Source organism: Portunus trituberculatus, chromosome 8 (genome assembly GCF_017591435.1).
Source record: "Portunus trituberculatus isolate SZX2019 chromosome 8, ASM1759143v1, whole genome shotgun sequence".
Lineage (NCBI taxonomy): Eukaryota > Metazoa > Arthropoda > Malacostraca > Decapoda > Portunidae > Portunus > Portunus trituberculatus.
The window spans coordinates 5340001-5365000 of record NC_059262.1 but is presented as its reverse complement, the minus strand read 5'-3'; the positions used below and the strand labels follow the sequence as shown (position 1 = coordinate 5365000).

At 44.5% G+C, this 25000-nt stretch overlaps 4 protein-coding genes across 7 annotated transcripts in view; 2 read left to right on the top strand and 2 right to left on the bottom strand.

Annotated features, from left to right (window-relative positions):
* Positions 1-3116: 3116 nt before the first annotated feature.
* LOC123500699 lies at positions 3117-8751 on the top strand. The gene is made up of 3 exons (XM_045249349.1): positions 3117-3420; positions 6635-6872; positions 6972-8751. Exons 1-3 carry the CDS (start codon positions 3256-3258, stop codon positions 8105-8107), a joined length of 1539 nt encoding a protein of 512 aa, XP_045105284.1. The 5' UTR covers positions 3117-3255; the 3' UTR covers positions 8108-8751.
* Positions 8752-8857: 106 nt separating this feature from the next.
* On the top strand, positions 8858-12625 carry LOC123500721 (39S ribosomal protein L51, mitochondrial-like). 3 transcript variants are annotated; one of them, XM_045249373.1, is made up of 5 exons: positions 8858-9295; positions 9871-10086; positions 10897-11004; positions 11263-11500; positions 11628-12625. In XM_045249373.1, exons 2-4 carry the CDS (start codon positions 9876-9878, stop codon positions 11493-11495), a joined length of 552 nt encoding a protein of 183 aa, XP_045105308.1. In that variant the 5' UTR covers positions 8858-9295; positions 9871-9875; the 3' UTR covers positions 11496-11500; positions 11628-12625. The 3 variants fall into 3 exon arrangements, with proteins under 3 accessions (XP_045105308.1, XP_045105298.1, XP_045105304.1); XM_045249363.1 differs by having other exon boundaries at positions 8859-9295; positions 11263-12625; XM_045249369.1 differs by lacking the exon at positions 8858-9295 and adding an exon at positions 9340-9614 and having other exon boundaries at positions 11263-12625.
* Positions 12626-12985: 360 nt separating this feature from the next.
* On the bottom strand, positions 12986-17547 carry LOC123500712. The gene is made up of 5 exons (XM_045249355.1): positions 17390-17547; positions 16579-16766; positions 15964-16091; positions 15319-15442; positions 12986-14466 (listed from the first exon to the last, which is right to left on the bottom strand). Exons 2-5 carry the CDS (start codon positions 16745-16747, stop codon positions 14294-14296), a joined length of 594 nt encoding a protein of 197 aa, XP_045105290.1. The 5' UTR covers positions 16748-16766; positions 17390-17547; the 3' UTR covers positions 12986-14293.
* Positions 17548-17828: 281 nt separating this feature from the next.
* Positions 17829-25000, bottom strand: part of LOC123500682 (major facilitator superfamily domain-containing protein 6-A-like) — a 7194-nt gene continuing 22 nt past the window's right edge. The window contains exons 1-10 of one of the 2 annotated variants that reach the window (XM_045249336.1): positions 24886-25000; positions 24459-24613; positions 24076-24308; positions 23789-23945; positions 23497-23647; positions 22937-23105; positions 21715-21878; positions 20705-20908; positions 19818-19985; positions 17829-18611 (exon numbers count right to left, since the gene is read on the bottom strand). The exon at positions 24886-25000 is cut by the window's right edge and continues 22 nt beyond it. In XM_045249336.1, coding sequence (XP_045105271.1) covers positions 18274-18611; positions 19818-19985; positions 20705-20908; positions 21715-21878; positions 22937-23105; positions 23497-23647; positions 23789-23945; positions 24076-24308; positions 24459-24613; positions 24886-24979 — 1833 coding nt within the window. In that variant the 5' untranslated portion in view covers positions 24980-25000 and the 3' untranslated portion in view covers positions 17829-18273. The remainder of the gene's footprint in view (positions 18612-19817; positions 19986-20704; positions 20909-21714; positions 21879-22936; positions 23106-23496; positions 23648-23788; positions 23946-24075; positions 24309-24458; positions 24614-24885) is intronic. The other variant, XM_045249341.1, reaches the window with a different exon arrangement.

The window sequence follows — 25000 nt, the reverse complement described above, 5'->3', positions numbered from 1 at the left end:
AATGTTAATAAAATGGTCTAATGGTACGCAAATCTCAAGGTAAAGATGTGTCCCAGTACTGAAGGGGTTAAAATAGTGAAGACTGTGGCCATTAATCTTCTGACCTCCATAGACCCTTCCTAATGTCAATAAAATGGTCTAATGGTACGCAAATCTCAAGGTAAAAATGTGTCCCAGTACTGAAGGGGTTAAAATAGTGAAGACTGTGGCCATTAATCTTCTGACCTCCATAGACCCTTCCTAATGTCAATAAAATGGTCTAATGGTACACAAATCTCAAAGTAAAGATGTGTCCCAGTACTGAAGGGATTAAAAGGCTATTCTCTCTTAATAAGGCGACCAGTCATCTCTGTGGCCTTAGAAAACAGTCGTAGTGAGAGAGTAGTGTTGAATATGACTCTCTCTCTCTCTCTCTCTCTCTCTCTCAACATTTTTCCCTTCACTAACTAACAAACCATTAACTCCAGTCTCTTCTATCATATACGAAGGGCAAAAGATCAAATGCATTAAGAACTATGTACAAATGGAACAACTGTGGTGGCAGTCCTCGAACAGTGAAGAGTTAGGATAAAATTGAATAAGTTACCTCTCCAGACACTCTCCATAGAAAACGTGACTATCGGGAGGAGGAATAAGGGGATACTACACTAAATATTTCACCTGTACATAAACCTATAAATGAAAGGGAGGCTTGGAGAATATTTTAGGCCTACACGTGGCATGAATTACACCTTCCTATTTCAGCCTATCATGCCTATCTCATTTTCTTCTAAAGCTTACTAATAACTCTATCCTATTAATTTTCTCCCTATCATACCTATCTCATTTTCTTCTAAAGCTTACTAATAACTCTCTATCGTATTTCTCCCCATTATACCTATCTCATTTTCTTCTAAGACTTACTAATAACTCTCCACTAACAACTCTATCACTCAGGCTATTTAAATCTTCCACTCTCTAAATTATTCCGGTAAATTTGCAGTCTGAACCAATATAGCCTATCTTATATTTCTTTTTCCTTATGTCTAACAAGCTTGGGGACCTCCTGGGAAAGCGTGGTCTTAGGGTGGGGAATCCTAACCTAACCTAACCTATATTGTGTTCTAAAGTTATTATCAATTTCCGATAAGGTAAAATGGGGTTAGAAATGCTGGTAGACCTAACCTAACCTAACCTAAATTCTATCCTGAAGTTATAGTAAGTAAGTAAGTAAGTAAGTTTATTTGGATTCTTCATGTGCATTACAGGCATAGTATAAAACCACTGAATGTACATAGATATTATTAATTTTCGAAAGGGTAAAATGTGGTTAGAAATGTTTGTAGAAGTGTGATCTAGACCGTGAGAATGTGTATGGTTACGTGTGGTGTATTGGTTCAAACTGCATTAATTCCCTGATTCCTTTCAATATGTTTTTGAACCACCAAACTCCCCACAACTACCCGTGTGTCTAAAACAAGAGCTTTTTTTTTTTAATATATATAACTTTTAAGGCCACAATTTTCAGAGTGCACAGATGTGAGGAACATGGGTCGTAAGAAAGGTTTTGTAATTGATTATGTAGAAATGATATTATTCTGCCAATAGAACCATTAAACAACCCATTAAAAAAAAAAAAAAACATGTGTCTGAAAGAAGAGTCTTTTAAAAATATAAAATATGTGACTACTACTTTTGAAGTCCACAGATATGAGAAGCTTAGTTTGTAAGTGTTTTTGCTATAAGTAAAGTAGAAATCGTGTTTATCAAGAGAACCATCAAACTACTCTCAAAACACCCTTGTGACTTCAACAAGAATCTTTTAAAGACTTCTACCAGGTCCCTTCTTAACCATTACACCATTTAAAGACTTCTACCAGGTCCCTACACCATTTGAAGACTTCTACCAGGTCCCCTCTTAACCATTACACCATATGAACACTTCTACCAGGTCCCCTCTTAACCATTACACCATATGAAGACTTCTACCAGGTCCGCCTATTAACTCTCTAAGGAAGGTAGATACAAAAGCTTCTGTCACATTTTGTGAGGATTACCACTCATTCTTTGTATCCTTCCTGTAGTTCTTTGTCATGGAGTCACACACACACACACACACACACACACACACACACACACACACACACACACGCGTAGTGCAATGGTTAGCACACTCGGCTCACAACCGAGAAAGTCAGAGTTCGAGTCCCGGGGTGTGGCGAGGAAAATGGGCGCGGCTGTTAATGTGTGGGGTGTGTTCACCTAGCAGCAAGTAGATACGGGATGTAACTCGACGGGTTGTGGCCTCGCTGTCGTGGTGTGTTGTGGTCTCAGTCCTACCCGGATCTCGGTCTATGAACTCTGAGCTCGCTCCGTAATGGGGAAGGCTGGCTGGGTACACACACACACACACACACACACACACACACACACACGTTTCATCACAAGTTTGAAAGATTACACAGTACAGGTAGCGAGTGAGGGATATCGGGAGGCTTCAAGACATCTATCTCATTCTTTTGGATAACTCTCTTGGACCTGCTCGGGGACTAGCATCTACGTGGGCCTATTTTCTTAATATTTCCTGTTACCACTGGCAAGATTCCCCCCTCTTACATAAAAAACGAAGACAGGTTTGTTATATTTACTGGCATGTGGCAATTTTCACAGCTTCCCTTCATCTCGCTTTGTGTTACGATATTCTTACGACATTAACCCCTTCAGTACTGGGACACATTTTCACCTTGAGATTTGTGTACGATTAGACCATTTACTGACATTAGGAAGGGTCTATGAAGGTCAGAAGATTAATGGCCACAGTTTTCACTATTTTAGCCCCTTCAATACTGGGATACATTTTTAACTTGAAATTTGTGTACAATTAGACCATTTTACTGACTTTAGGAAGGGTCTATGAAGGTCAGAAGATTAATGGCCACAGTCTTCACTATTTCAATCCTCCACATGAGTTTCAGAAGCTGTATAAAATCACCAAATAGTCACCAGAATGAACATGGAAACGTGTCGTAGTACTGAAAAAAATTACGAGCAAAGCAAAGAGATGATACTCCAGCAGGATGTGAGTAAGTATGAGTCACGGCAGACGTAGGAAGGAGAATGGATGAGGAGGAGGAGGAGGAGGAGCCACAGTACACAGCAAGCTAGCCAGATACACACAGCAAGTGGAAGCATCTAAACCACAGACAAAACCATCGCTGGAAATTTTGAAGAGTCCTCGTTCACACACTCACTGACTCACTCACTCACCTACCAGCCATGAGGAGGAGGTGGTGGTGGGGGGCTGTGGTGGTGAGTGTTGCGGTGGTGGTGGCGGTGCAGGGTACAGTGCTGCGGTGCAATAGGCAGTGTACCTGTGAGGACAAGAAAATGGCGTACAAACATGAGTTCACTGTGGACTGTGACGCCTCGACTCTTGTGGAGGTGAGTGGCCCTGCAGGAGGAGGAGGAGGAGGAGGAGGAGGAGGAGGAGGAGGAGGAGGAGGAGGAGGAGGAGGAGGAGGTACAGTATGAAAACGTAAGTACAGTAATTCAAAAAGTGTAGGTGGAGAACAGAAACCAGGATAGAAAACAGCACGAGGAGGAGGAGGAGGAGGAGGAGGAGGAGGAGGAGAAGATAACCAAGAAAAACAAAGGAAGAACAAACACTACTAGTCCTTTAGGTCCTTTCGAGGGCTGTTTTAGTGGCCAGCAGTAGACAACACACTGTGGAAGCTAAAGGGCACCACCGATCAAGGCTTCCCCACCACCTACTCACCCACGAACGGCAAGACAGACAGGGGAACACGGCCACCAGGCAGAGGAAGTGAATATTTTGCTATCAAGATAAGATTAATCCCTCCAGTGCCATGTCGCGTTATCATATTCATTCTGGTGACTATTTGGTGATTTTATACAGCTTCAGAAACTCATGGGGGGGATTAAGATAGTGAAGACTGTGGCCATTAATCTTCTGACCTTCATAGACCCTTTCTAATGTCAATAAAATAGTCTAATCGTACACAAATCTCAAGGTAAAAATGTGTCCCAGTACTGAAGGGGTTAAAATAGTTAAGACTGTGGCCATTAATCTTCTGACCTTCATAGACCCTTCCTAATGTCAATAAAATAGTCTAATCGTACACAAATCTCAGGTAAAAATGTGTCCCAGTACTAAAGGGCTTAACCAGTACTGAAGGAGTTAACCAGTACTGAAAGGGTTAGAGGTAAGGCGAATACCACCATCTCAGTAAGACGGAGTGAATAGCAAGGTATCTCAGCAGCGGAGGGGGTGGAGGGTGATGGCTCGGCTGTGGGGAACCAAGCACGTGTCCAGTCTGTTGTCAGAATGTTGTGATTCAGACCAGACAAGACTTTCCCGACCTTCTCCCACTTCACTCTCCCTTCCCTCAGCCTTCCAGGAATTCATGTACCCTTGCCTCCAGACCAGTGCCTCCTAAACTTTTCCTCAGCGAATGCCACTACAAGGTCCCACCAGTTCCCGCGTTCCACAAAAACTCAGTGCCACAGAAAAATAGATAAACAAATAAAATAAATGAATGAATGAATAAGTGAAATAAAGAATAGTTAAGTAAATAAAATAAATAAATAAAAATAGAAAAATAAGATGAAATAGAATACAATAGAATAATAATATAGTACATAAGTTGTTTTTTTCTTCATTTCACAAGTAGAACACACAAACGAAGTAACAACAAGGAACACATGTCAGTTTAATGCGAGGGATGCATCTGTTTCTTCTCCACCAGCTGATCCACGACAGATTATCTCGTGTGTGGCAATACTTTTTTTTCTGAGAAGTGAATATAATTTGACTAAAAATCGCAAATGATCCTAGAAGTGTTCATGTACCACCTGGAAGGCCTCCGCGTGCCACAGGTTGGGAGTCACTGCTCTAGAACGAATAATTACAAGGAAAAATATAATCACATGAATATTTCAGTTTTTCTGTAGTGAGTGGAAATATATAAGTAAAAGTATCATGCCTCTACTTTGAACAAGGGAAACAGATACTGAGTCACAAATCATTGCCATACAGAAACCACTCGTGCGTACATGTATATCAAAACGAAGCGCCACGTGGCAAACTCGCGGCGTCTACTGAAACAAAGAAATCATTAACACTTCACTCTTAGAATAGAACTGATCTCACCCCGCTACACACAATTATCTTAACAGGACATCTTTTTTCCTGTAATGCGCTCCGACACACGTCAGCCATGTCACACAGCGGAGCCTGCACGTACTAACCCTCATGTCACACAGCCCCCATGCCACTAAGACCCCATGACACTCAGACCCATATAATTTAGCCCCTATGTCACTCAGACCCTATGTCATTCAACCCCTATGTCACTTTGCCCTATATCATACAGCCCCCATGCCATACAACCCTTCATACCAGACAGCCCCTACTTACCCCATACAGCCCCCATATCACAGCCCCACGTATCACACAGTCCCTACCTACCACAACCCTCAATGTCACGCAGCCCTCCATATCCCACAATCCTTCGTATTACAGCCCCCAATATCACATAGCCCCCTTATGTACCAGCTATGCCATACAGCCCCTTCGTGTGACAGCCCTCTATATCACACAGCCCTGTCAATAACATCAGTGTGGGTGGTGAACATAGCCCTCTATATCACAGCCTCCATGTCACACAGCCCCCAACGCACGCCACCACACAGCCCTCTCCCAGTCTCAAAACAAACCCTTTAATCAACTATCACTGGCACACGGCAAACAATTTATTCTTTGGAGTGACGGAGGAAGTGTGGAAGTAGTGACAGTGTGGACAGGATGCAAAGAAAGGCCAACAACAAGATGAGCTTGACAGAACACACGTATGGAACTAGTGAATGGTGTGTGTGTGTGTGTGTGTGTGTGTGTGTGTGTGTGTGTGTGTGTGTGTGTGTGTGTTGACTTAAATGTCGAGGTCTGAGTGACATCCGGGTGGCCTGTCACCACTATCCGTAATACACTTTCCGAGTCGCCAAGTCGTGATGGTGAGGTGATGGTGATGATGCAGCTGGAATAATGATAGGTGTGATGGTGGTGTTGAGGCTGAGATGGTGATGTTTATGATGATGAAGCTGGGATAATGATAGGTGTGATGGTGGTGTTCAGGTTGGCATGGTGATGGTTGTGATGGTGAGGCTGTGATGGTGAGATGGTGATGGTGAGACCTAAAAACCATCCCTATCCTGTCTGGTGAGCAAACATCCATGATTCTACGTACTGACATCCTCTTTGTACATCATATCCTGTTGCGCCGTGATACAGTGGAATCGTGCGTGCTTTGGGGTCCGAGGGGTCTCCAAGTGCACGGGTTCGAATCCTGTCCACGTTCCGAGTGTAGGTTGGGCTTCCTCACTCGGGGTAACGGTTTCTTAGCGGGTGGGCTTTGAGATAGGAGGTACCCCAAAAAAGTACCCCCTTTAGCCCAGAAATTCACGTGAAAAGACCACAGGGTATAATAATAAAAAAATGGTATATATAAAAAAAAAACCGTCAGATAGGTCTCCCAAAAATACCTCCTTTAACTCATAAATTCTCGTAAAAAGACCAAATTGTATTAAAAAGAAACTATTATCGTAACTTCAAAGACCTCACACATTTCAACTCCCGCAGGCGACGATGACGGAGGAGCTGCTGGATGTCCTGGAGGACCTTACCAGCATAGCATCACCCGGGGCTCTCGTCAGTGTGAAGGGTGGGGCGTCCCTCACTCTCAACGTCACCCTGGCCTTCCTCCAGCGGTGGCGTGAGTTTTCCATGTGTTCCCTGGAGGTGACGGGCGCAGCACGTGTTGTGTTCCCCCCCTCCCTGTCTCCCACCAAGGAAAGGAAGATTGATCAGCACTATGTCGGTAAGGAACTGTATGTGTGTGTGTGTGTGTGTGTGTGTGTGTGTGTGTGTGTGTGTGTGTGTGTGCGCGCCGTGAGGTTCTACAGGTGTGTCTCCACAGGTCTGAAGCTAACGGGGGTTTCTGCCAGCGCGGTGCCTGCCGGTTTGTTCAGTGGCAAGTTGGCAGCGGGTCTGCTCCTCAATAACACCAGTGTGGGTCTCCTTCCCGCGGGACTCTTCAGCGGCGTGCCTGCCCTGCACAGCCTCCACATTGTCAACTCCACGGTGGGTGTGATGGAGGGGCCGCTGGGGAACGCTATGCTGCACACCAAGATGTGGCAAGAAGAGGAGGAGCCTGTCAAGGTTGTCAACTCCACCGTGGGGCTGCTGAGTGGCGGGGCGCTGCATCTCAAGATGGAGAGGTACCAGCGGGCCACGCTGCAGGGCCTGTCTCTGGGCCGCGTGGCCTCTGGTGCCATACAGGTGGAGGGCGGCGAGATGGTGATGGAGAAGTGCGCGGCGGCGCGTGTGGAGGCCGCCGCCATACTGCTGGCGAAGAAAGCCCGCCTCCTGCTGAGGGACAACTGGCTCGCCCTGCAGCCGCACGCCTTGACGCAAATCCCGTGCAGCCAGGAAGGCCACCGCATGTACGACAACCACTTCTTTGTGCTGCTCAACGGCACTGCGATCCCCGTCAGCCTCACCACTAACCAGACAGCAGCACCACCAGGAGCACAACTCAAGGAGGAGATAGCAGAGAGGGAGCGGCTCACCGCCATCCTCAGCACGGTCATTCATCCCACCTGCATCACCTCCAACCTCGCCCCGCTGCCCACGTTGTCCCCGCTGCCAGCCTGGTCCCTCCTCACGCCCACCAAGATGGTGGAGTTCGTCCTCATCGGCCTCTTCGTGGGGCTAATCATGGGTGGCCTCATCCTTCTCTGCTACAAATGCTACAACCGCCGCCGCCGCCAGCCCCGCTGCGACGAGCCTCTCGTGGTGCAGCCCGTCGTGATGAGCCAAATCCCTCAAGACCCCATCTATGAGGAGTGCCTGCCCCCGCCCCTGCCGGCCCTGCCGCCCCCCTCCTGCCGCGAGGAGTGCTCCGCGTCCATTGTAAAGAATGAGTTTGGAAAGAACACTGTGGAAAACGAATACTTAGTGATGGACACTCCCCAACAGCGCCACCCACGCGACATCCACACCCATCTTCCTCCTGTCGCTAATGTCGCCTTTCCCGCCCCGCTAAATCACTGACACCACCACTGCCACACCAACACACATTCCACCTGTACATCCCCTAACAACAACAACAACAATAACAATAACAACAACACGTCAGCCTCTACACCCACTCACAAGGGACAACAAACAGTGACTCTCCCGTTGGAGTTGCTACACATGAGCTGCTGATGTGCAAAGTTTTCGCGGACTTGAGATATTAAATGATAATATTCCTAGCTTGCTGAGACACGAAGTTTCCGTGTTGTGAGAATATACATGACTATGCTCTCTCCACACGATGGTTGAGCTAGACGGGCCACGCTAGTCACGCATCTAAAGGTTCACTTCAAACTGTGTACTAAGGATTGTATGTTAAGATATAGGATATCTGTCATGTCCTAGGATTAGTTTGAAGTTATATTGAGTGTTTGCCAGATCTCATTCAGGTCAATGTGCAGTACCTAGTGCCAGTATTACAGGGAGTACAAAGGAGATGACTGCTACAAGGATGCAAGCGGAAGCGGTACTCCTCAACAGAAAGTAGTAGTAGTAGTAGTAGTAGTTAGTAGTAGTAGCCCAGTGTTATCTTACCTCACATGACTTACTGGGCTACTGTTACCAAAAAAGTTAAATGGATGAATGGATAAATGAATAGACAAATAATAAAAAAAAAATATATGTTGTTACAATTTGTTATTTACCTACGTTGCGTGTTCCACATGTTGGTCACAGTTGGTGTCGCTGCCTGCTGGAGGGTGACAAGCAACACGGGGCACGGGGCACGGGCACGGGGCAGCAGCCTTGTCGCGTATTCTCCCACCCTCCCAGGAACCTGTGAAGCGATACAAACCACATAACAGGTCACAACAACAAGATAAGAAGAGTTTCCACTATGACCCATTGTTACTGATATATGTTCAAGTCTAAAAGCATATCGACAATTATTGAACCAGAGGCTGACCGTGTTAATCCCTCAATCTCTCTTTTTTTTTTCTCTCTCTCTCTCTTTTTTTTTCTGTCCAAGGAAATAATGTTATCGAGTGTATAAAGTGCAGTGTGTGTCCTTTGATAATGACAGCCGTTGTATTGATATGGTTAAGTCTTCGGCAAGAGAATGAAACAAGGCAGCGGTGAGCAGTGAGCGATCGGGACACTGTAAACACGCCAGCCACCACCACCACCACTGCCAGCCAGCCGGGCCTCCCTGCACTCTGCCCACCGGTAAGTCCCTCCCTGTCAGGGTTTCCGTTCTTTGGAAGTCTCGGTGTATGTTTATCAGCAGGCCAAGAGTCCGTGGCTGCAGGGTGCATAGTTATGTGTGCGGCACGGCGTGGAGGCGTGCACCGTGCCACGCCACCCCAGTGCTGGCCGCCCACTGCTCACACCCGAGGGGCACCCAGGCGTTAGGAAGGGCAGCACACATCTGGCGTTACTGTGCCTTGTCACAGTCACAAAATGCTACAAGACATGTTATTGAACACTTGCTGCTTCTTGGAGTGATAACTTCATCATTTACCTCTATATTGTCTGCATGATCAAGGTATCCATCAGTATTAGGGTGATTGGCTGTAATAGTGTTGAAAACCACACTGTATGATGTATGTGAATGGTGACAGTTGACCAGTAAGCCAGCAGCGACTGACCAACACTACAACATTGTGTAACACTTTCTCTGGCCTGCCTTGGGTGTGGCCAGACCAGGTGGCAGAGGAGTGTGTGTGTGTGTGTGTGTGTGTGTGTGTGTGTGCCGTGCCATCTTACTGGAGTGTAGCCTGTGTCCTTTCATGGGCCTGCAGGAGTGATGGCCGCTGCAGTGAAGAGCCTCCTGGGGGCGCTGAGTCGAGTAGCCACACCTTCATATGGAGCGGCGGTGACAGCAGCTGCGGCAGCTCGCATGTCCCAGGGGTGGGCGCCACTGGTGACAAGTGTGCGGCATCGCTACCACTGGCAGAAGATGGAGAAGGGACCCCTGCTGAGGAATTATGGCGAAAAAGAGCCTCTACATAACAAAGGTATTTAAAAAGCAGTAATGAAAGAAAGCTTGGGCTGAAGCTGATGTGTTTGCTGCATTATGGCTCATATTCACAAACTTATGTGCTTCTCCTCCACTATTTCAAGAGGGTTTATCTAAATTTACACAAGTTTTTTAAGGTGTTTTTACAATTCTAGTAGCAGATTGACATTACATTGTTAACTGGAGAAACACTCTTGAAAGCCTGACAAATAATCTCTGGGCTTGGAAAATAGTCATGGTGAGAGACCAAAGCATTTCAGAATATAGACATAACTCTCAAACATGTCGGCTGTTTCCTCCTTCATAATGTTTACAAGGAACAGAGATAAACAGTACATAACAGACACCTCTGCTTCTTGCTGGGCTTCCTCTCACCACAACCCATCACAAAGGTACTGCATAATGTAATACAACCACATCCCTTGCTCTTTCTCCCCATGTGTGTTGCCTTCCTTGTTCCTGGTATTTTAATTGATTTGTTCCTCTATAGTGTCTTCTGTAAAATGGCTCCTGGATTTCAAACATATTGTAGCATACTGATTTGATTTGGATAATACTTGTTTTCTTTTAATCAACACACACAAGAATAGCTCATGGTTTTCCTCAAGATCTGACAACCATCCATTCCCTGGGACACCATTCAGACCAAGACCCAGACACTTCAGAGTAGACACACTATAGTAACTAACCAACAAGATGGGTCACATGCATTCTGTCCTCACCAACCTAACCTTGCACACCTACAAAAAGCAGTTCTAGTGTTTGGGGTCCATAGTTGTCATTCTCACTGTTGCTTCCTCCACCACAGGACTCTTGCCGCATATGGAGCACCACAAGAGGCTGCCCATACCTCTCTTCCGCCCCAAGAACAACTGGGCAGAAAAGCGAGCACTGTTTGGCCAGAACGACTACATAGGTGGGTGGTGATGGGAAGCTGGCAACACCAAACCAACCACTGCCACCAGTATGGACACCAACACTATCTGCTTTCATCACAGATACTACCTTTTCATACTCTTCCCATCACAGATACAAGGCCTTCATAATACTAACAGACACTATATAACCCTGTTCCTAAGCTACCATTCATGAAAGCAAAAAAGAGAAACAGTTTTTGATGTACATAGCAAAGGTTATCTCAGGCATTGGTAACAGCAAGATATTCTTCCTGCAGACATCCTGGGGCCTGGGAACCTGCACCCCACCAAAACAGCTTACAGTGTCCCGGCGTGGCTGCGAGGCTTCAAGGGCAACGAGTATCAGATGCTGCTCAGGAAGAAGAAGATGTTTGGCCGGCAGATGGGCATCTACCGCCCCACAAAGAGGAGGGAGATGGAGAAGCGTATTGTCTGGCTGTACAAATTCCTCAACTTTAAGACCAAGGATTACATGTGGAAGAAAGCTTAATGGAAGTGTGTGTGTGTCTACGTGTGTGTGCGCGTGTGTGTGTATAGAAAGAGGGTCTATATTTAATTCTAGCAGACATATGATAGCATTAAGGTACATAATACTCAAGCATTTTTTGTCTTGACTTGGCAGGGTGTACTGATAATGACATGCAGTAAGACCTCCATAAGTCAGCATGATGGAGGGCCAGCCTTTGTTGTCCAGGTGGCAGTATGAGGCATTCAAGAATATGAACCAGATATCAAAAGCTTTGTAGGATTTGATAAATAAAAGGGATGTTTGTATGTATTCATTGATAGGTCAGTTTGCTATACTAAAACTCATCCGTACCTACCCATAGGGCGTTGGCCATGTCTGCTGTGAGACTATGCCAAATCTCCAATAAAAACAAACTACTCACTGTCCTGTAATCATAGCATTATCAACAAAACGTTCTCAGAACATTCAGAAACCTTAATTAAGTGGTAGATGATATAAATAATTGTCATATACGAAAATAAATTAAGCTAGTTCATATACATGGACGGTGATGTGTCATATCAGGTCAGGCGACGTTGCCACTCACAACCCATGTGGAAATTCCCGGGGAGGTTGGTGGGGTGAGTCAGGTCGCCACACATGTCGCTTCATTCCTCCGGTCACCACCATGGAAGGACCCCCTGACACTTCCCCGTCATACACTGTCTTGCGCAGCCAGACCAAGGCATTCATATTCCGCCTTAATAGATATTTCTTGCAAGAGAAAGCAAATCGGGCAACACTCTTACCTTTAACTCAAGCAAGGAACCACTCAATATATTACTGTGTTTCTACTCGTATGTGCACTTATTTGACAAACATGTAAATTATTTGTCTCATTTTCATGCATATAACCAGAATCTTTATTGCATTTAATGTACTATATAGCTGCATAGGTATTTGGGTCTCTTCTGACTTCTTTTAGTGAAGTAGAGAACGATCATCACTCCATTTTCTTTGAAGAAGGTACTGGTATAGCAGTGGCAACATCGCACCCAAGAGGAGCCACACCTTATGGGTAGCTACGGATGATTTCTACTATAGAATGCCTGTTGTTAGAGAATGGCTAAAGAATCGTATATATAAACTTGTCAATAAAACAGTCACCTGTTGTGTGTTGTTTGTGTAATTCAAGAGGAGGCCTGATGCATTATTGATCTCAAGGAGGAGCACAACCAGTACCATATGTGGATTAAGCACAGGGAAGGTGGCAACCCTGCAGCCCACCCATAGATGCAGCCACACCTGGCAACTGCCCTGCAGCAGAGTGCCGGCAGACAACACTGCTGGGGTGTGGAATGCAGGTGGTCTGTGTCACACTAGTAATGGCAAAGCAGGAGAGGCATGACAAAAATTCATTTCTAACACCTGATAAGTAATTAATGAGATGACATTACCTGGTTACTCAATATGTACACAAATATCACAACAATTGAAGTTCTTTTCACGATCAATGAAAATAAATGAAAATATCAATTTCACAATTTAATAAAACTTGACAGAAGTAAGATAAACCATGTAAGATTTATTATAGAACCTCAAGACAATTAGTTAATGAAACAAACCAACCCATTGCCAGACTTGTTCATGTCACACTACACTAGACTTGAGTGCAGCGGTGGGCAAGTGTGGCGGTAAAACAAGGAATGCAAACTGGCTGGGGGGAGAGAGAAAGAAACCTTTTCATCTTTGTTCCTATTAAGTGACAAACTGTACACATAAGTTATCTTTTCCTGCTTTAACATGAGGTAAACTTACAGAACCACACGTCTGGGCAAAGCTGCATATACTGTACCAATGATGACTGCCACGTCTCACCAGAGGAAACACACTTTGCTGCCACAGTGACAAGGGCAACACTGTACTAACACCCCCAAAGTGACTAAAAAACTGACTATACACTTAATTATCAGACACACACCAGTCATTGAATAAAGCCATACTTAATCCAAAGTTGTGTACACCATAACTCCTATCCTTCCTTGGCGACAACTGCAGGAATTTTTTTAAGGGAGTTACTTCAAAGATTCCTCGGAGCAAAGAAGGGGTGAGGTGACCAGAAGGAAGCTTATAGTGCGATTATAAAAGAAATGTGGAGAGTATCTTATTGATTTCTTAACATTCCCTTAAAAGACACACCTTTGGCACCACCACAGGCTAAACTTGGCCAGTATAATAATTCTTTACCCTACACACACACACACACACACACACACACACACACACACACACACACACACACACACACACACACACAGACTGTAGGCATAGTATGAATAACAATAGTATAAAAGAATGCATTAATTTAACATGCATTCACTATATACTTAATATCAATAACAAAAGTAATAAAAGAGGAATTAATTTAACCACACACACACACACACACACACACACACACACACACTATCATTCCTATCTCCTACACACACACAGGATCACACCATGACTAGGAGGAGCTAATGCCTGGTGTTATCATAGCCCTACCTAACCCAGACATGTCACATCAAGACACATCAACACCAGACACCAGTGACACCACCAGCATGGGAGCATCACCAGCATTAGTACTGTACTCTATCAAATCTTATACTTTCAGACAACATTGATGTCTTCTGTGAGTATCTAAAGAATTCATACTTGGAAATGGTATCCACTGATCTGCACATGTTCAGAGAATATCACACACACACACACACACACACACACACGTACATACACAAGCATATAAACAGCAGATGGCAGGTGAAGAGGGAGCTACACCAGAGCAGCCTCCACCCTTAGGATGCTGCCACAGAGGGCCCCCTAAAGCCCTCCACCAGGAAGTAGTTGACCCCCACCAGCAAGTAGTGAAAGACATCCACTCGCTGCACCCCAAACACCTCCCCCTCGGCTCCCACCAGCGCTGAGGTGACGAACAGTGCGCCGGCCCAGACAAACATGATGCGTCCTCCTGGTGGTGTGTGCAGCAATGGTGGAATGAGAAAATATATTAATTCTTCCTTATTCTTCTTTCCTTCCTTATGTTGTCTTAGAGTAATATTCCCAAGTAATAGCTGCTTAAATTCCTGTTGCTGGCTTCATATTTTTTAAGTGGTGGTGGTGGAGTGAAAAAATCTATCAACTCTTTCTTGCTCTCCTTTCCCTTCTGTTCTTGTCCTTATCTCCTATTTACTTACAGCAATATTCCCAAGTAACTGTAAGCTCCATTAAATTCCTGCAGCTGACTTCTTACTTCCAAAGTTTCTAAAAGGCCGAGCTGCTACACAGTAATAACCCAAGAGCTTCCTTGTTTGATATGTGCATGCATTGGTTGGTTTGGTTGGAGGAGACACCCTGTTATCCCTGGTGCCTCACTCCAACTGCACCACATACTTAACCCATTCAGTACCATAATGCATTTTCATACTCCTCCTTACTATTTGGCTATTCTATACAGCTTCAGAAACTTATGTGGGGATTAAAATAGTGAAGACTGTGGCCATTAATCTTCTGACTTTCATAGACCCTTCCTAATGTCAATAAAATGGTTTAATTGTAAACAAATCTCAGTGTTGAGGTTAACCACGGCCTAATGCTTCATGACGTGTAGCCCAACCAATCTAAACTCTATAAAACCTTCCTTGGAAATGCTGACCAATATTTGCAAGACAAAGACCAATAATTCACTAGCTATAAGATCTAACTTCAATTCCCTCTGTCCATCACACACCACCATGAAGCCTTCCCTGCCACAACACAATGAGCTATTACATCACTAACCCTGCCTTCACCCCTGCCCCAACACCCTGCTAGAGATCCATACCTGCCACAGCCAAGCCTATGATGGTGAGGACTGACAGCACATTCACCAGCTCCACCATCTTGTCCTTGTGTCGACTCTTGATGGACGAGGCAACAAAGCAAGCCACAGCAAGCACCAGGAAGCCCTGAAGCAAGACAGTGGCTTCAGTTGTGGTGCTGAGCTTGGAGACTCACATGAGGGAATGATTACTGGTGTCACTGTGAATGTATGTGTGTACATCTCCTCTTGTCGGTTGTCCCTCAGATATCAGGTTGGCAGACAGGGATGGCATTTTGCAGCCAATTTTAAACAATACATAAACCACAAACTCCAAATATTTCTCTGACACTACTATACAAAATATGCATTCACTCAAATTTAACTTTCTATATTTGGTTGTACATATGATAGAAAAGTAAACAGATAAATAGCATAAACAAAATGGAAGAAATAAGTAAGCATGGTGCATGTAGTGTGGCTGTAACTCCACAAGGCACTGATGGACACACAGATACACACACACCAAGCAGAACAGTGTGAGGTGTCTGGCTAAGAGACCTGACTGAGTGTATCATCATAAAATAACATCAAAACAAACCAAATAAATAAAAACCAAAGGAATCAAACACACATTTAAGAGAGTGCAGGTGAAAGGTAAGTGCTCACCTGGCCCGGAGTGTTGTGGCCCGTCATGATGCACACCTCAGCAGCCAGGCAGGGCACACCGATGGCCCGACACAGCCACGAGAAGTTCTTGTGATACCGCTCCACTGACGACTGGTAGCTCGGCATCACTGGGGGGAACATGACACAGAGAACACATCACAAAAAGTAAGTATATGAACATAACGTAACATCAAAATATGTCGAATGCAGAAAAATAAGGAAAACAAGGAAAATTACAAACTTTTCTAGTATAATATAAGTAAAAGACAATGAAAATTAATCTAAATTCTAATTCATATCAAAATTGAGCACATGAACGTAAGAAAACATAAAAAAAATATATTAACCAAAGAAAAAATAAGGATATAACAAACTTTTTAGCATAATGTAAGTGAAAGATAATGAAAAATCAATCTAGTTCATATCAAAACTGAGCATATGAACACAACACATCAAAATACATCAATCAAAAACAAAAGTAAAAAAATATAAAAAAGAAAAGAAAATAAGGAAGAAACAAAACCTTTAACCATAACATAGGTTAAAAAAAAAAAAAAAAAAAAAAAAAAAAATCAACTTAATTCATAAACACAAGATCCAGGACAAGACACTCACACTGGCCAAACCTGACAGTGCCGAGAGTTGCCGCCAGAGTCTGCAGCATGAACCACCACTTGCCAAACCGCCGGTCAATACCCACCAGCAGACTCAGCGCCCGGAAGCCCCACACTGCCGACGCTGCCAGGGCCAGGTCGGACACTGCTGTTGACACCTGCCGCCCCATCACTGCTCTCTCCTGTGTGCTGTGATAATGTGGGAGCTTGAAGGCTAGGTGAAAAGGAGAGTTATGGGTGGGAAGTGTGAATGAAAAAAGGCAGGTATGGGTGGTGCTGTAAGTGAAAAGAAGACAGGTATGGATATTGGGTGGTAAGGTGGATAGGAGTGTAGGTGAAGAAAAGCCAGCTATGGGTAGAAGTGTGGGTGAAAGCCAGGTATGGGCAGAAGTGAAGAAGAAAAGAAGACAACTATGAGTGTGGGTGAAAAAAGACAGTTATGTGTGGGTGTATGAGTGAAGAAAAGACAGCTATGGGTAGGAGTGAAGAAGAAAGGAAGACAGCTATGGGTGGGGGGTGGGAGTGGGGGTGAAAATTGCGATACACATACTCTGGTAATACATAAACGTAACAAAAAAATTGGAAAACAAGATCACAAACACCACACGCCTTGACAACCAACTCACCACTGACAGTAAGAACACAATACGGCAACAATACCCTTCCCTCAAAGATCCACACATAAACACAGCACAAAGGTAACAGAATACCGAATATGTACACCATCAAACACAATAATATCAGACATAACACCATAAATACCTGTCTTCACTTCAAATCTTTATCATTCAGGTCACAGCAATCATAGTTACCTGAGAAAGAAGACCCAGAGCCGTGTAATTAAGCCAGCACCACAGCAAGACAGCACCACAGCTAGACAGGACCGGGGAAGGGGCGGGCACACAGCGGCATGGCACAGCTGGCCGGGGTAAACACAGGCAGAGGGAAAAGGTGAACTCGGCTCTACTAATTTCGGCTCCTTCAGTATATTCTTTTTCTTCTTTATTTTGTTTCTAATGCCCCACTCTTGAATATTTAATCCTCCACAGATCCTTTAGTATTTGTAAAACTTGCTATATCCTTCCTAACATAATTGCTGGACTATAAATGAGGTAATAACTGAAATATTAATACTGAGCCATAGTACTATTGGCATCTATTATAAGTAAAAATAATAATATATAAATAAATTAATAAAGTAATAAGATCAAAAGGCAGTAAAACCAACAACTGTTTGATATATATTTTTGATATTGTTGTTAATATCTATTTCACATATTGCCACTGTACGGGTAATGTGCTTGACAAAATCCAGAAAAATATATATATACCTTATACTTTCGAGGCTACATTTTCCTTCCTCAAGAGAGAGAGAGAGAGAGAGAGAGAGAGAGAGATGAATGGTTATATTGTAAAAGTAGACGACAAAGAAGGAGGTCGGAGCATGCCGGCTTCCCCTAAATATGGAACAAATATATGCAAGGAGAGAGAGAGAGAGAGAGAGAGAGAGAGAGAGAGAGAGAGAGAGAGAGAGAGATGCATATGGTGAGCGAGAACAAGGCTTCACCATTAACTATCATTGTGGAATCTTGTACTAGTCTAATATGCACTTGAACGCTGCTAGTTATGGCTTAAACCTGAGGAATAGTTAATAGTTTGTGAAGACTGGAGAGAGCCATAGTAGTCATAATGTTAACTAGAATTCTCTCTCAAAAGTGGAGTTGACGTGTGTTGCGCCGATGTTGTCTGTCATTGCGTGTGGCGGGAGATTCTCATTGGAGTCCCGCTTTCTGTAGTGTGTGGTGATGACGCCTCCCTGCTCCCCCGTGCCTCCATATTTAGAACCCTGGGCTGCATTTTTCTCATTTTCCGCCTGTAATTTCCTCTCCTGTTGCAGTTTTTTGAAGAATACTTTATTGAGGGTGAAGTAAGCGACACCCACAACACCGCTGACAGCCCCCATGATCCTGAAGGTGTTGACGATGCCCAGGGGACCGATCATGTAGCCGCCCACCAGACTGCCCAACCCGCGGCCTGCAACCATTCACATTCAACTGTCACTCGTATTCTCAAACACTTCTCCACTACATTTATCCCTGTTCTTTGACTACCTCTATCGGATCTTTAGGGGAACTGGCGACTGAGTGGGTCTTATCTATTTGTTTCTTATCTTTATTGTCCTTGATCAATTCTCTCTTATATACAACTATTTCAAAAGGCTTTATTGAAATTTTACACGAGTTTTTAAGATGTTTTTGCTTTTCTAGTGGCAGACTGACAAGATTTCTACATTATTAACTGGTAAAACACTCTTGAAAACCCAGCTAGTCCTGTCTGTGGCCTTGGAAAATAGTAATGGTGAGAGCAAAGCGTTCATGAGTACTGTCTGTCACGTGTTAAGCCACTCACAACTCAAGCAATATTCAAAGCAGCGATAAGTACACACGATATTTTTTCTCCTTTTTTTCTCTCCTTTCCTCTCTTTTATTTAATTTTGCAGCTGATCATATGTTTTACTTCATCTCTTCCTAGACACCTCACCTTCAGGAATCAGCGTGCATCATGGGTTTTAAGACTTTAGTTAGACGTGATGTAGTGACTTTCTCCGATGCAGTCGTCACCTGAGTGTTTATTAAAGGTGCTGCCTACTCATCTCCGGGACAACTGACTCATCAATTCATACTTTCCTCAATCATAAGCAGCAGAATGAAAAAAAAAAAAAAAAAAAAGCGCATGAAAGGACAGACACTAAACACAACATAACACTGACAACCATTCCCAAAACGCAACACAATAAACACAATACAACCCCAAAAAATACCCCAATAATATAACAACACACAAAAAACATCCATATAATTCAAAATAACACAACACAGCACCCAAAAACTACGAAAATAACACAAGACAACACCACGCAACACCAAATCCCACCCCAAATAACACAAAACTCCCAACACCACCTCAAAACACAAAACAACACAACATAACACCCAAACCAAGCAAAATAACACAAAACAACATCACACAACACCAAAACCCACCCATACAACATCAAACATCACCATAAACCACCAAACAACACCAAATAACACCACAAACCACCAAACAACATCATAAACCACCAAAACCACCCAAACAACATCACAAAACATCCAAAACAACACCACAGAACATCATGAACCACCCCAATAACACAACACACTGTCCACACATCACCACCACCACCACCACACTCACCTACACCGTGGTAAAGGCCACCATGCAAACCCTGAAGCGTGGCCAGCGTGGACGATGTGGCCAGTTCGGTAGCATAAGAGACAGCAGCGGCGGTTTTAAGGGACACTGTGAAACACTCTAATGCCTCGAAAGGGATGCTCCACCAAGGGTTAGTGATGAAGGAGTAACCTGTAGGAGGGAGAGGTGGCCATATTGGTGATGTAGGAGTGGTGTAAACTCTGAAACTGGTGATGTAGTAAGAGAGAAAGGCAAGGATGATGAAGGGGGAGTAAAAAACAGTGATAATAATGATAGTAATAATAGTTTAATGCATGTTAAGAGATTATAAAAGGGGAAAATGCTAAATACAAAGCAGAAAAAAAGGAAAGTGAAGGGAAAATAAATAAACAGAGGAAAAAAAATGAAAGAAAGAAAGTGACTCAAGAAATAAGAGAAATAGCAACGAAAAGAATAGATACAAGGAAATGAGAGTAAAGAGACAAGAAGGAAGAGAAAGAACGGGAAAACAGAGAAAAAGATGGGTAATAAAAAAGAGCTAAAGGATGAGAAAGGAGAGATGAAGGAAGACCAAAGACAGCGAAAGAAAGAGAAAAGAGATAAAAACAGCAAAATAAAGGAAAAAGACAGGAAAAAGAAAGGGAAAATACAGCAAATAGGAAGAGAAAAGAAAGAAAATAGAAAGAGATAGGAAAAGAAAGATAAAAACCAGAAAAAATATAGAAAAAAATAGAAAAAGAGGCAAATCGAGAAAAAAAAGACAGCAAGCAAAAAGGAAGAGAAAAAAAAAAAAGAGAGATAAAAGGAACAGAAAAGAGTGAAAAAAAAAAATGAACAGGAGGGCTAATGATTACTGAAACAAACCACAGTAAGTCACCAGGAATACTCACCAACCAGGCGCACCACAAAGAAAGCAAAACCAAGGACGATAGTGTTAACGTAGCCTAGTCTGGTGAAGAAGAAGTTTGAAGCAATGAGCACAGGAATTCCCGCCAAGCTGCCCACTGCTACTGTGATGCTCATAAGGAAGCTGCTGGCTCCTATGTCCTCCAGTAGCCAGAAGATGAAAGTCTCCACCACACTCATGATCAGCCCTGGAAAGAGTTATGTGTTGGATCTGCCTGCCGTGTGAAGCTTGCGTGGTGTAAGAAAAAGGAAGTTACTGTCGTGTGTTTAGGGTTTGCATTTTAGAACGCTTTGCTCTCTCACCAACAGTGCTTTCCAAAGGCTCCAGTTGAAGATAGTCGTGTTTTTAAGAGTATTTCTACGCTTCTTGTGATACATTGGCAAGATTTCTAGTTTATTAAGAGGAGAAACTGTCTTGAAATCGAGGCTATTGGTCTCTTTGGCCTTGGAAAATTGTAGTGAGAGGGGAAGGCGTTTCTGGATATGGGCGTAGGTGTGAGGGATGACCAGTGGAGGGGGGAAAAGGTCAGGACTGTGTGTCTTCGTGGAGAATGATCACTGAAGGGAGGAAAAAGGTCAATAACTGTGTTTTCGTGTGAGGATGACCGCTGAAGGGAAAAAAAAAAGATTACTGTCGTGTGTTTAGGTGTGAGATGACCACTGGAGGGAAAATAAAGGTCAAAATCATGTGTTTTCGTGTGAAGATGACCACTGGAGGGAAAAAAAGGTCAAAATCATGTGTTTTCGTGTGAAGATGACCACTGGAGGGAAAATAAAGGTCAAAATGGTGTGAGATGACCACTGGAGGAAAAATTAAGGTTCAAATCATGTGTTTTCGTAAGAAGATGACCAATGAAGGGAAAGAAAAGGTCAATACATATACAAAAAGTTAAATATCTAAACATTTCTCTTTCATTTTTGTACAGCAGAGAGACATCAATCTACTGCCGTCCGTGTGAGTGAGCCTTGAACTTGAACAGACGAGGAGACGCACCTGACACGAACATGATGAGAAGAAAGGTGACAACTTCAGGGTTCCTCAGCAAGGTCTTGAAGTCACGCGTCACCCTCTCTGAAGGCTTGCGGAACTCCATGTCCAGGAAGAGAATGATGACCCCGCAGACCAACTTCAGCGAACAGTACAGGATGAAGGACGGTCTGGAGGAGGAAAGGAAGTAGAGAAGTAGGAGGTTCTGAATTAGGTAAGTAGTTTGGATTAGTAAAGTAGGAGGGCCTGGAGGAGGAAAGTAGGAGGTTCTGGATTAAGAAAGACTGGAAAGGACAGCCTGGATTAGAGGAAAGTAGAAGAGTCTGGATTGGGAAAGTAGGAGGACCTGGATAAAGAAAGTAGGAGGTTCTGGATTGGGAAAGTAGGAAATTCTGGACTGGGAAAATGGGAGGTTCTGGATTAGTAAAGACTGGAAAGGACAGCCTGGATTAGGAAATTAGGATGACCTGGATCAAAAGGAAAGTATAGGAGGGTCTGGGTTATACATGTAAGAAGGGAAATCTGACGAAGGGCTACAAAAAAAGATGAAACAAAAAGGGACACTTAAATGCCAGTCCCCGAACAGGATCGAGAAAATTAGCCATATTTAGAAATTCTTCCCTCTCTCACCGCGACCATTTTCAAAGACCACAGAGACAATTAGCCGAGTTCTAAAGAGTATTTGTTCTGTCGATGATGCAGAGAACTTGTCAACATGTCACTAGAATTACAAAAACATCTTTAAAACCTGTGTCACTTCAACTTCAGCCTTTGAAAATATAGAAAATTTGTTAACATGTCACTAAAATTACAGAAACATCTTTAAAACTCGTGTCACTTCAACTAGAATCTTTGTTAAAATGGAGAAAACTTGTCAACATGTCACTAGAATTACAGAAACATCTTTAAAAACCCATGTCACTTCAACTAGAGTCTCTGAAAATGAAGAAAACTTGTCAACATGTCACTAGAATTACAGAAACATCTTTAAAAACCCATGTCACTTCAACTAGAGTCTCTGAAAATGAAGAAAACTTGTCAACATGTCACTAGAATTACAGAAACATCTTTAAAACCTGTGTCACTTCAACTAGAGCCTTTGAAAATAGTGAAGATGCGGCTCGGAAGTGTCTCAGAATATTGGGCCATAGTCTTGAAACCTCCCTCTTCAATGAGTTCAGATTAGGTTAGGTTAGGAAACAGTAAGGTTGTTGGTGCAGCAGCTGACCTGTAGTCCTGTATGAGCTGTGAGCCGGAGTACCATTGTATGAGCGTGCCAGAGAGCGGGGTGAGCACCACGATGCCCAGGTTACCGTACAGGCGCTGCAGGCCGTAGTCACCGCCACTCCGCCGCAGGATGACCATCGTGGCGCCATCGAAGAGTGTGAAGCTTGCGGCTACGGCAGGAAGGGATTCAAGAGTATTAAAACCGATCACAACCAGTATTGGAACCAGTCACAACGAGTATTAGAACTAGTCACAAAGAGTAATAGAACCAGTCACATACACTATTAGAATCGAGGTCACAAAGAGTATTAGAACCTAATACTCAAAAGTCTCTACTTAGAGTTAATGAAGCTAACTGATGTTGAAAAGTATATAACAAACTTGTGTGTTGAGGGTTCTGTTGCAATCATTGGTTGAATACTGAACACCAACAACTAATGGAAGTGAATGGAGTTGTGTTGTGTGTTGTGTGTTAAACGTTGCCAACAAACAATCCCCAACTGCATGTGACAGTGGAGGCGTTGCTGAGCAGAGGGAAAGTATAGGCACACCAGAGCTCACCCAGGGCCAGTCCATTAAGCACCTGCACCACCAGGTAGTACCAGAAGGTGGTGAGGGGTGCCACCGCCTCCACCACCTGGCTGTTGGCACACAGGTCCTCCCTCGCCGCAAACACCAGGCACCACACGCCACACCCGCTCACCTCCCCCTGCTGGCGGTGCACGTTGTCCTTCGTGAGACATATAAGCAGCTATCATGGAGACTGACGCTCATAGACAAGTGTGTCAATAGTTGTAGGTGCTTACGGGATATCTTTGGCTTACAGGACTACGTGAAGGGAGCGACACGTCACCTGTAGGCTGACAGCCGCGTCCTGTGCGTGAAGGAAGGACGCGTTGCTTGTCGCAGTGATGATGTTGACCTGTAGCGGCGTCTGGCCGTGGCTGGGAGTCACCACCTGCTGCTCTGCACACTTCTGACCGCCCGGCACACAGCCGCCCGCACCAACGCTGCGCTCAGTGAAGAGACAGGAAAGCGTGCATTATAGTGACCGTGTCGTGCATGGCCAGGCGCGCGGTGGTTCACAAAGCACGTGTATCAAGTGTGAGGGAGGGAAGGTGGTGCGTGGTGCGTACTCACGGCGTGACGTCACACACGGTGCAGTTCACCAGGGTGATGTGGATGGTATCGAGGTGAGGTAGGAAGTTACAGTAGAGTGGCGGGGGGAGGGCGGCGGTGAGGTGGGCGTCAGTGTGCTTGGTGAGGCTGAGGGACACGTTGTCGGGCAGGGCGTGGATGTGGCGGCCCACGGGCACCACGCAGTACAGCAGAGCCACGCCGCCACTCACTGCCATGGTCACACTTAGGAACACCTACACCACACACACACACGCCTCCAGCTGAGTGTCGCCCGGCAGGAGGGAGGCTCACTACAAACACACTAGTAAACGCATTACATTTCAAAACATATACAGAGGAATGCACATGTACGTACAGTATACGTACAAGCGCGATGGTCTGACCTTAAAGTTGCCGAGCCTGTCAGCCAGCATGCCGGTGAGTGGAGGCCCCGCCAGCGTGATGAAAGCACTGGCGGCGTACATGACGCCCAGCTCTGTCTCCGTGATGCCCAGCACCCGCGCGTGTGTCGGCAGGAACGGCAGCATGCACGACGACGCTGCCCAATGTCACGCAGTCACAATGCAAAACTACCATTACTACAATGTCATGTAGGATGTAATGCTCGTCCAACACACACACACACACACACACACACACACACACACACACACACACACACACACACACACACACACACACACACACACACACACACACACACACACACTGTAACATCTTCATGAACAACACTCTCAAATAATACTGTCACTGGTGTTATTGACGTGCACGCCACACATACACACACACACATACTGTTGAGGGCCTCACCTCCATACAGAATGAAGAACAGCAGTTTGAGTACTATGAATTCTTTCTTCCGCAAATCGTCCCATGTTCTCTGCCACCAGCCCGGTGCCCCCATGGACCAGTCACGCAGCCACCC

Excerpts from the sequence above, each read along its gene's own strand:
- LOC123500712 (XM_045249355.1), bottom strand. The coding sequence starts at position 16,747 with ATGGGGCGGCAGGTGTCAACAGCAGTGTCCGACCTGGCCCTGGCAGCG. Across the intron at positions 16,092-16,578 it reads CACTGTCAGGTTTGGCCAGT|TGATGCCGAGCTACCAGTCG; the intron begins GTGAGTGTCTTG and ends TGTTCCCCCCAG. Across the intron at positions 14,467-15,318 it reads CATAGGCTTGGCTGTGGCAG|GAGGACGCATCATGTTTGTC; the intron begins GTATGGATCTCT and ends ACACACCACCAG.
- LOC123500721 (XM_045249373.1), top strand. The coding sequence starts at position 9,876 with ATGGCCGCTGCAGTGAAGAGCCTCCTGGGGGCGCTGAGTCGAGTAGCC. Across the intron at positions 10,087-10,896 it reads AGAGCCTCTACATAACAAAG|GACTCTTGCCGCATATGGAG; the intron begins GTATTTAAAAAG and ends CCTCCACCACAG. Across the intron at positions 11,005-11,262 it reads TGGCCAGAACGACTACATAG|ACATCCTGGGGCCTGGGAAC; the intron begins GTGGGTGGTGAT and ends TTCTTCCTGCAG.
- LOC123500699 (XM_045249349.1), top strand. The coding sequence starts at position 3,256 with ATGAGGAGGAGGTGGTGGTGGGGGGCTGTGGTGGTGAGTGTTGCGGTG. Across the intron at positions 3,421-6,634 it reads ACGCCTCGACTCTTGTGGAG|GCGACGATGACGGAGGAGCT; the intron begins GTGAGTGGCCCT and ends CAACTCCCGCAG. Across the intron at positions 6,873-6,971 it reads GATTGATCAGCACTATGTCG|GTCTGAAGCTAACGGGGGTT; the intron begins GTAAGGAACTGT and ends GTGTCTCCACAG.